At 42.9% G+C, this 11,302-nt stretch overlaps 1 protein-coding gene across 1 annotated transcript in view; it reads left to right on the top strand.

The window, feature by feature from the left end:
* Positions 1-11,302, top strand: part of PARP4 (poly (ADP-ribose) polymerase family, member 4) — a 122,002-nt gene that overhangs the window by 96,336 nt on the left and 14,364 nt on the right. The window contains exons 31-32 of the mRNA XM_005880019.2: positions 2,160-3,227; positions 4,933-5,032. Of these exons, the coding sequence (XP_005880081.1) occupies positions 2,160-3,227; positions 4,933-5,032 (1,168 nt within the window). The remainder of the gene's footprint in view (positions 1-2,159; positions 3,228-4,932; positions 5,033-11,302) is intronic.

Consider the following 11,302-nt stretch of genomic DNA (forward strand, 5'->3'; position numbering starts at 1 on the left):
TTTCTTTGTCTCCGCATTTTGGCTGCTTCCCTGTGTTGATAGAGTGGCTTTCTGTGCTAGGTGTCCTGTAGGGCCCAGTGGCTCAGCCTCCCTAGTTACCTGAGGTGGACACTCTTGGTGCACCCCTTTGTGGGCTGTGTGCACAGTCTTACTGTAGTTGAGCCTTGATTGCTGTTGGTATCACTGGGAGGAATTGACCTCCAGGCCAATTGGCTGTGGGGACCAGCTATGACTACAGTGGGAGAGCTATGCAGGAAACACCCTTATAGGGCAAGACTTGCTTCAGTGGGGCTTTGGTGCTCACTGAGTCTGCCCCTTGAGTGTGTCACTTATGGATGTGAAAAGTTGTAATCTGTTATGGTCTCACACTAACCACTGTACACTGGCTCTTGGATCTTCAAGGAGGTGCAAAGTCAGCCACTTCCTGGGGCCACCCAGCAGGAGCTACAGAGAGATCTGCAGAGGTGCCCGGATGAGGCGCAGATGTGAAGTAATGCAGGCTGCTGACAAACCTTAGGCCTTCTTTTGGAAGCTCTGGGGTTCTCTGACTCAGCTACAGTTTGACAGGTTTTTAGGTGGAGAAAGGCTGGCCATTAGTATGCAAAAGCCTCTGCGCACAGCTTGGGTAGGGTTGTAAATTGAGTGGGGTGTGGTCTCAGGGAATCATGGGGCGGTGCAAACAGCAATGGTTACCCTTCCCCGGATAGGTCTCTGGGTCTCTGTGTCCTGTGGCCCTGTGCAGGAACAATGAAAGTTGCAAGCACCTCTGCGAGAAAGCCGCCCTCACATTCTGGCCCGATGCGAGACAGTACAGTTTCTCTCCGTATAAGTCTGGGTCCCCAAATTCTTGCCTGGAACTGGAGTTCAGAGCAGTCAGGAGCTTGTATCTCCCTCCTGGTTGAAAACGACAACAGCATACCCAGCTGCCAGGCCCTTTTATACACACCTCCATACCTCCACACTTCCACACCTCTGCACCTCCTACCGGATTCAATGTGCTTTTCTCTTTGCTTCTAGTTGTAGAATTTTCACTCAGCCAGCCTTCCCATGGTTCTGGATGATATTCGTTTTGTCTTTTAGTTGTAGTTTTAATGTGATTGTGCGCGGTGGCAAGTTCAGTTGTTTACCTATGCTGCCATCTTGGTTCTTTTCTTCTATTTTTAACTATTATTTTGGAATGTATGTCTTATAATATGTTCTTCAATATTAATTACTTAAATTTATACTTAAAACTTGATTGAGCTGGTAAAGAACTACTCTTTTTAAATTCCCAACTAAAAAAACGGCACACATGAGTGTGGGACCAGCCCGTTATGTGTCTTCTACCAATCTCAATGTGCTTTCTTCTTTACTTCTCTAGTTGTAGGACTTCCATTCAGCCACCTTTCAGGTGGTTCTGAATGATGGTTGTTCTGTATATTAGTTGTAATTTTGATGTGGTTGTGGGAGGCACCACCATCTTGATTCTTGAAAATTCTAAATAGCTCATTTACATTGGTAAAATTAGAGGCTACCCAATTCCAAAATGCCTCAAGGGCTTGTAATTCATATAAAACTGCATTTTATTTACATGTAACTTTTTAAGGAATTCTCTTTAAATTATATTCAAACAATAATAGTAACATAGCACCTTTCAATCCCTTTTGTTATATATTTTGTTTATATTCTGGTATAAAGATATATTCCCTTAGTTACTTTAAAGCTTTTGAATTTTTTTTCAGTTTTCTCATTTTCTGAATATTGCTGTAAAACAGTATAAAGGACTAGAAAATTTTATTTCAAATTACCAGCTTATTTTAGGGCTAGTTTACACACTATGACACTGCTAATTATAAAATCTTGGGTAAATCACTTCTATGGTCTTTAGTTTTCTCTGGTGTAAAATAAGGGGTGTTCAAAATTCTGTGATTCTGAGAACTAAGAGAGATTAAGGTCTGTAATATATTTATTGCTGGTATCCTCTCCAAATCTCATATTCCATACCTATAAAATGAGGGGGTTTCATTTAAATGATCTTGAATAGCTTTTTTTTTTTTTTTCCAATGCTCTGGGATAAGCAATTGCTTGACTACAGGGAAGTCAGCTACCAAGAACAGCATTTGCTTGATTGGTCATTTTATTCTGTTTTCCCTGACATCATAATTTTTTCTTCTGGGCAGACACTTTTAGCATCCTCTGGATGGGACGAAGAACTGCAACTTGAATGTTTGACTAAAAAGAAATGTAAATCATCTAAGCTGGAAGTTTTTAAAGGTTTTGGAGAGTGTAGCTTAGGTTCCCACATACCAGAAAAACCTTTAACACAGAATTTTGAATGTAGAGATGTAGAAAGGCCATTGGACTTAAGTCAGGTAGATTCATTTAAACACACAGAAATTAAACCACATTTTACAAAAGCCAGTTCACCTAAAGTGGCTCTTTCCAAATCCTTTGCTGCCCCTGGTTCAACCAGTTCCCTAGCTGCTTCCTCTGTTGGTTCTGCTTTCCTCTATCCTCGGAGCTCTCTTTTTGGTTCTCTTGCTAGTCCCAAACAGTTTGATGCACCTAATAATGAACAAGGCCTTAAGACAGACTGTTGTCCTGGCGTTTCCCTTGAGTGGGGTTCTCCTCCCAGCCTGCCTTCCCACAACCTGCCTTTCGGATCTTTTACTGGTTCTGCTTTCTCAGGTGTCCTATTTAGCTGCAGACAGTCTGATCTACCTACACTGAATGAAGGGCCTGAGCTCTGTCCTTTTACTGACAGTTCCCTTGAGTTGGACTCTCCCCCTCAGCAGAATCCTTTGTTCTCTTTTCCTAGACTTCCTCCCCCTGGTCCAACCGGAGGGTCTAGCTTTCATCTTCTTCCTGGTTCCTCTCCTCTTCATTTTCCAAATTCCTCAGCTCCCTTGAGCACCAGTTACAAGCAGCCAATGCATCAAATTGGCTTTGCTCCCTATGGGGCTCCTCCAACATGTGGGGCTTCTCCATTAAATATTTCTGCAAGAACTGCATCATCAGATTCTCTCCCACATACATATTTGACTGGCTTAAGTTCTTTTGAAACAGAAAGTGATGAAACACCAGGATTTTTTGCAAGTAGGCTTTTTAAAAAGGTAGAAAATTCTGATATAGCAAGAAGAGACTTTCCTGCAAGCTTTCCGGTACTAAACGACGGGGATGACATAGACTGCAAAGAAAGCTGGATGAATTTTGTGCCTGGGACTGAACTCTTCAGTCTGCAAACCGAGGTATTAGTCTTATTTCACCTATATCTGTTGTTGATTTGCTTCATAGTTGAGAACAGTACTGCTCAAAGTAGCTGGTCATTGAACTGTATATGACCAATCCACAGTGAGTTAAGAAGGGTCTTGTGACAGAGTATATCAACACACTGCTTCCTTCATTGAGAAAATCTTGCTGAGAAATTAAAAAAAAAGGCAATTGCACAAAACAGTGTACTCTATGATGACTGTTGTTTGTCTCTCTACTTATAACCCTTCGGCCAGAATATCATGCTAATGAATGATAATATTTCTCAGCTGAAAATGAGCATCCCTGAATGGGCCAAGGGTAAGACCTTAATTTCCTAGGTTCTAGGACTGATGATCTGCAAGTCACATGAATTTCCCATTGTGATGTTAAGCACAGACACTATACTAGTAAGCATACTCTAAATATTTCTGCAGAAGGTCCTGGGAATGTTACTCAGTATGTAAGATTGTGTTAGAGCATGTGTCAGGATCTAGGATTGTGCTTATTAGCTTCTCAAACGGAATGATTAAATAAATTTACCTCCTGCACAGGTACTAAGGCCCTCTCTCACATCTGTAGTTATTTCTTTTGATGTCGTTTAGTAACAGAAACAACTGGATTTTGTATAAGACTAAGTTTGAGTCCCAGTGCTGCTACTTGGTGATTTGGGGCAAGTCAGATAACCTTTTTCAGCCTCAGTTTCCTTACCCATATAATGGGAATAATAATAGTATCTACATTGTATTGTGGTTTCAGGTTTAAACAAGATAATAACAGTTGCCCAGCTGCCCTGACCTGGAAAGATGTACATAAACGCAGTATAGGTAGCAGTATAGCAGCCACTGCTATCTGTGGACCCTGGAGCCAAACTGTTAGGGCTTAAATCCTGCCTGTGCCACTTCTTAGCTGTGTAACTTTGAACAAGTACCTTAACCTTTCTGTACTCCAGTGTCCTCAATCTGCAAAGTGACTATAATAATAATACCTCCACAAAGAATGGCTGAAAAGATAAAATACCACCTAGCACCTGTTCAATACTGGTTGGGACATACTATCACTGCTGGTATTTTTCAAATTATGGCCATAGATTCTTTAACATGTGCATCTGCCTGTGATATCACCCTCCTTTCTGCTCCCTGTATGGGTTCCCCTGAGACCTAGAGTCTGTCTAATCCTCACATGGAAGCTTACCTCACTCCCACAAGCATGTGACAAAGGTTAGCCTGAAAAGCAGTGGTTCTTTGCTGGGGTGGGTGGGGGACAGTGAACTCAAGGAAGTAACTTGAAAGAGCATATTCAACATAAAAATTTTATATTTAGTAAAAAATTGTCAGTTTCATGATTCAGACATCATAAGGGCACATTTTTAATGTTTAACAAAGGAATCATGCTATTGAAAAGTTTGAGGAACATTGCTTTGAGAAACAATGCATTGTTAGAAGAAAAAATATATAGTACCATTTTAAAAATATCTCTACACATGTGCCTTTTTTCAGACTTTTATAAATGCCACTAGATATTTAGAGTCTATAGTATGTACTGTGTCTCTAGTATATGAAGAACTTTGATTTTACAGTAATAAAAATTTTAGACATGTCTTAATAAACTGAATTGAAATAATTGGAAACTTACTCATCCCATAACTTCTTATGTGATGAAATTTCAAGAATGTTAGTTAAATTTGTTTTCTGAACTTCATAGGATGGCTTCTGGAAACTTACACCAGCACTGGGACTTATATTAAATCTGAATACAACTATTTTGAACAGTTTTCTTGTACAAAAAGGCATTCGATCTCTAGGTAAGTCACTATTTTTCTATTCATTAAATCACATGCTCTAATTGTTATAACTTTTGTAAGCTAGTGTATTAATGTAATAATTATGTAAGTTACATATGAATGGAATTATATTTGTTAATCATCAAAGGAAATAGGGGATTAGTTTCTAGTAATATCTTTACCACCAATTAGGGTATCACCTATGCAAGTTTATTAGCATAAGTAGCAATACTGCTATTTTAAAAAATTCAAATCTTAAGTCGCTTAACACAAAGATTACTTTCTTGCCCATATCACAGTCAAATATCAGTAAGCAGGGAAGTTTCACTCCACATAGTCATTTAGAGACCCAGGCCCTTTCCATATTGTGGCTCTATTAACATGTGTCTTTAAAAATTACTCTGGTGGAAGAAAAGAAGAAAAAAGATGACTCTGGCATCATTTACCAGGTAGACATCAGGGAGAGAGTGAAAATGTGGCAAGAACTAGTCACAGAGCCCCACCCAGATACATGACTTTGTGCCCAGGAAGAGAAGACAGTTTTAGTAAGCAGCCTGTAGGCCTCTGCCAGAGCAGGTTGTTCAGCTGGACGTGATTCTTTTTATGACAATGAATTGGATGGATGAAAAGATCCTAGAGACATCCTCAAACCCAAAAGTAGTTTGAAGGCCAAATGCTAGCCCTAGGTTAAGAGATTTTTTAATTAATTTTTTTCTATGTTATAATTGATTTCAGAGAGAGGAAGGGAGAGGTTGGTAGAAACATTAATGATGAGAGAGAATCATCAATTGCCTGCTTCCTGCATGACCCCTACTGGGGATAGAGCCCACAACTCCAGCAAATGCCCTGACCAGGAATTGAACCGTAGCCTCCTGGTTCATGGATCAACACTCAACCACACCAGCTGGGCTACGAGATTTGATTATTATTATTTTTTTAAATCTTTATTGTTGAGAATATTACAGATGTCCCCTTCTCCCCCCCCCCCCCCCCTTTTCCCTCCCCCCCTGAAAAATCTTTATTGTTGAGAATATTACAGATGTCCCCTTCTCCCTCCCCGCCCCCCATTGTCCCTCTCCACCTGATTCCCAATGGGCCCCAGGCCCTCACCACCCTCCTGTCTGTGTCCATAGGTAAGATCTTTGGTTAATCTCTTCCAGCTCTCCCTCCCCTCCTCCCTCTGAGATTCATCAGTCTGTGCCATGCTTCCGTACCTCTGATTCTATTTTATTTGACCGTTTATTTTGTTCATTAGATTTCTTGTTTGTTTATTTTGATTTTTAGATTCAATTGTTGATAGTTATATTCTTGTTGCCATTTTATTGTTTATATTTTCTTCTTCTTGTTCCCCGTCTCCTCCTCCTCCTATTCCTCCTCCTCCCCCTTCTCCTCCTCCTCCTCCTCCTTCTCTTCCTTCTTCTTTTCTTCTTCTTCAATACCCTTTAAAAGTTCATAATACTGATTTGGTATTGATGAACTCTTTTAGCTTTTTCTTCTTTGTGAAGCTCTTTATCTGACCCTAATGAGAGCTTTGCTGGGTAGAGTAATCTTGGTTGTAGGTCCTTGCTATTCATCACTTTGAATATTTCTTGCCGCTCCCTTTTGGCCTACAAAGTTTCTGTTGAGAAATCATCTGACAGTTGTAACTAACTGCTTTTCTCTTGCTGCTTTTAAGATTCTCTCTTTGTCTTTAGCCCTTGGCATTTTAATTATGATGTGTCTTGCTGTGGGCCTCTTTGGGTTCCTCTTGTTTGAAACGCTCTGTTCTTTCTGGGCATGAAGTCTATTTCCTTCACCAGGTAGGGGAAGTTTTCTGTCATTATTTCTTCAAATAGGTTTTCAATCTTGCTCTTTATCATCTTCTTCTGGCACCCCAATAATGCGAATGTTGGTACACTTGAAGTTATCTCAGAGGCTCTTTACACTGTCTTCATATTTTTGGATTCTTTTTTTCTTTTTTCTCTTCTAATTGGGTGTTTTTTTGGTTCCTCATATTCTACATTGTTGATTTGATTTTTGGACTCCTCTACTCTACTGTTGAATCTCTGTAAATTTTTTTTTTATTTCAGTTAGTGTATGCTTAATTTCTGACTAGTCCAGCGATTCTCAACCTGTGGGTCGCACCACAGTAACCTATGCATGAAATAGGAAAAGCAGGAAGAAATTCCCCAAACAGGGCAGCTTTACTAATTTGTAAATTATAACCGTATCAGTATATAGTATGTCAAATGTATCAAAAACTTTGAGAAAGTTCATATGCTTCTGACCAAGTAATGTGACTCCTAGAAAATAAACTCTAAGGCAGTGGTTCTCAACCTGTGGGTCGCGACCCCTTTGGCGGTCGAACGACCCTTTCACAGGGGTCGCCTAAGACTATCCTGCATATCAGATATTTACATTACGATTCATAACAGTAGCAACATTACAGTTATGAAGTAGCAACGAAAATAATTTTATGGTTGGGTCACAACATGAGGAACTGTATTTAAAGGGCCAGAAGGTTGAGAACCACTGGACTAGTCCTTTTTCATGTCTTTGGACTTTCTCATAAGATCCTTGAAAGTCCCATGAAGATCCTGAGTAACCTTATAACCATGGTTTTGAACTCTATCCAAAAGTTTGCTTCCTTCCATTTCTTTCATTTGTGACATGATTCCTTGTCTCCCCATTTTGTCTGTTTCCTTGTGTTTGTTTCTATGTTTTAGGTAGAGCTGCAGTGTCTCCTGGAATTGGTGAAGTGGCCTTGTGTAGTAGGTGTCCTGTAGGGCCCAGTCTCTGATTCTATTTTATTTCACCATACCTCTGATTCTATTTTATTTGACCAGTTTATTTTGTTCATTAGATTTCTTGTTTATTTTGTACATCCATGTGTGGGCTGTGTACACAGTCTTGTAGTTGAGCCTTAGTTGCTGTTGGTGTCTCTAGGAGGAGTTAATCTCCAGGCCAATTGGCTGTGAGGACCAGCTGTGGCTAAAGTGGGAGAGCTGCTGTGCAGGAAACACCCCTATGGAGCTGGACTTGCTTCAGTGGGGCTTTGGTACTCTCTGAGTCTGCCCCTTGAGTGTGTTGCTTATGGATGTGTAGAGTTGTAATCTGCTATGGTCAGAAGCTGTCCACTGGGTGTACTGGCTCTGGGGCCTCTAGGGAGGTGCAAAGTCAGCCACTGATGGGGTTCACTCTGCAGGGGCTATTTGTATTGGGATTAGAGGTGCCCAGGCAAGGCCCAGCTGTGAAGCAAGGCAGGCTTGTGTTAGTGCAGGGTCTTGGACCCTTTATTGATAGGTTTGGCACATGCTGACCCAGCTGTAGCTTGTTTGAGAGATTTTAGGTAAGTCTGAAGCTTGAGCTAGGACAGGCCATTCATATGCAAAAGTCACTGCAAATAGGTTAGGTGGGGCTTCAAATTGGATGGGGAGGGGTCTCAGGGAATCACCAGGGCAGAGCAAACAGATACGGCTGTCAGTCAGCCCTGCAACCAGGGAGGTCCCAGCACAGGAACAATGACCTTTAATGAGCACCTCCATCTGGGAGAAAGCTGCCCCCCAGTTACTGCTCCAATGCCATGCAATGCAGTTCCTTCTCATACGTGTCTGGGTCCCCCAGAGCCTCGCCCTGGTGCTGGAGCTCAGAGGAAGTGGGACTTTGTAAATTCAGTTCGTGTGCTGGCCCTTTAAAAGGAACATTTGGGTCTCCATCAGCCTACGTGCCACTGAGCTCCAATCCCTATTGGTTTTTACAACCTGTAGTTATAGGGACTTCTCTTCCCAGCTCTCAGAGCCTGGGCTGGGGTTCTGGTGTAGGGCTGGGACCCCTTGCTCTTCACAGGCAGCCTCCACAAAGATTATTTCCCTCCTGATTTAAAAAGCAGCACACGTAGGTGCTAGTCCAACACTGCCTGGCCCTCCGCCCCTTCTACCAGTCTCACTGTGCCTTCTTCTTTACTTCTCTAGTTGTAGGACTTCCATTCATTGAGCTTTCAGATGGTTCTAAATGATGGTTGTTCTGTATTTTAGTTGCAATTTTGTTTTTGTTTTTGTGTTTTATTTCTTTCTTCATGTATTTTAAATTTTATTGTTGAAAGTATTACACGTTTCCTTTTTTTCCCCATTGACCCTATCCCCGCCCTCAGCCCCAGGCCTTCACCACCCTATTGTCTGTGTTCATGGGTCATGCGTATATCTACACTAATAAAAGAGAAACATGGTAATTGGCGTACAACCGCTACCCTTTTCATTGGCTAATCAGTGAGTATATGCAAATTAACTGTCAGCCAAGATGGCGGCCGGCAGCCAGGCACTGAAGCGAGCAAGGAGGCTTGCTTGCTGCGGATTCCAACGTTCTCCGCCTAACTTGCCAGCCTCTCAGTTGCAACTCTAAGCAACTATATACTATGTTGCAAATAAGAAGCTAAACAAAACCCCAGAAAAGGGCTTCCATTCAGCCGGGCTCGGACCGCAACATTGTATCTATGTTTTCAGCAGCGAGGCCTCAGAGCTAAAGCTGCCCCAGAATAAAAAAAAAAAAAGAAAAGAAAACAAGGAGCGGTTGGAAGCTTTAGTCACTCGCCAGCCGGAAAACAGCCCTCAGCCCCTCACCCAGACTGGCCAGGCACCCCAGTGGGGACCCACACCCTGAAGAGTGTGTGACCAGCTGAAAACAGCCCTCAGCCCCTCACCCAGACTGGCCAGGCACCCCAGTGGGGACCCACACCCTGAAGAGTGTGTGACCAGCTGAAAACAGCCCTCAGCCCCTCACCCAGACTGGCCAGGCACCCCAGTGGGGACCCACACCCTGAAGAGTGTGTGACCAGCTGAAAACAGCCCTCAGCCCCTCACCCAGACTGGCCAGGCACCCCAGTGGGGACCCCCACCCTGAAGGGGGTGTGACCAGCTGCAAACAGCCATCATCCCCTCATCCAGGCTGGCCAGGCACCCCAGTGGGGACCCCCACCCTGAAGGGTGTGTGACCAGCTGCAAACAGCCATCATCCCCTCATCCAGGCTGGCCAGGCACCCCAGTGGGGACCCCCACCCTGAAGGGGGTGTGACCAGCTGCAAACAGCCATCATCCCCTCATCCAGGCTGGCCAGGCACCCCAGTGGGGACCCCCACCCTGAAGGGGGTGTGACCAGCTGCAAACAGCCATCATCCCCTCATCCAGGCTGGCCAGGCACCCCAGTGGGGACCCCCACCCTGAAGGGGGTGTGACCAGCTGCAAACAGCCATCATCCCCTCATCCAGGCTGGCCAGGCACCCCAGTGGGGACCCCCACCCTGAAGGGGGTGTGACCAGCTGCAAACAGCCATCATCCCCTCATCCAGGCTGGCCAGGCACCCCAGTGGGGACCCCCACCCTGAAGGGGGTGTGACCAGCTGCAAACAGCCATCATCCCCTCATCCAGGCTGGCCAAATACACTCCCTTCATCAGTTTATTTTGTTAATTAGGTTCCACATATGAGTGAGATCATGCGATACTTGATTTCTCTCACTGACTTATTTCACTTATCATGATACTCTCCAGGTCCTTCCATGCTGTCTCAAAAGGTAAGAGATGCTGCTGTATAATGTTCCATGGAATAAATATACCACAATCTTTTTATCCACTCATCTACTGATGGCCACTTGGGCTGTTTCCAGATCTTAGCTATTGTAAATTGTGCTGCTATAAACATAGGGGTGCATATATTCTTTCTGATGTTGTTTGGTGTTTTGGGAATCTTAGGATATATTCCTTGAGGAAACTCCATACTGTTTTCCATAATGGCTGCACCAGTCTGCATTCCCACCAGCAGTGAAAGGGGTTCCCTTTGCTCACATCCTTGTCAGCACTTGTCGTTTGTTGATTTGTTGATTATGGCCATTCTGACAGGTGCCCATTTTTTAATTGAATTTTTTGTCTTCCTCTTATTAAGTTGTATGAGTTCCTTATATATTTTGGATATTAACCCTTTATCACATGTATCATTGCCAAATATGTTTTCCCATACAGTGGGCTCCCTTTTTGCAATAGAAAAGAGACCCCAAAAATTGCCCCAAGCCATTATGCTCAATTAATATTTGAAAAAGGAGGCAAGAACATACAATGGAGTCAGGACAGTCTCTTCAATAAAAGGTGTTGGGAAAATTAGACAGATACATGCAAAAAAAATGAAACTAGATCAGCAACTTACACCATACACAAAAATAAACTCAAAATGGATAAAAGACTTAAACATAAGATAGGAAACGATAAAAATCTCAGAAGAATCTACAGGCAGCAAAATAGCAGACATGTCATAGCAATATCTTTACTG

Source organism: Myotis brandtii, unplaced genomic scaffold (genome assembly GCF_000412655.1).
Source record: "Myotis brandtii unplaced genomic scaffold, ASM41265v1 scaffold62, whole genome shotgun sequence".
NCBI lineage: Eukaryota > Metazoa > Chordata > Mammalia > Chiroptera > Vespertilionidae > Myotis > Myotis brandtii.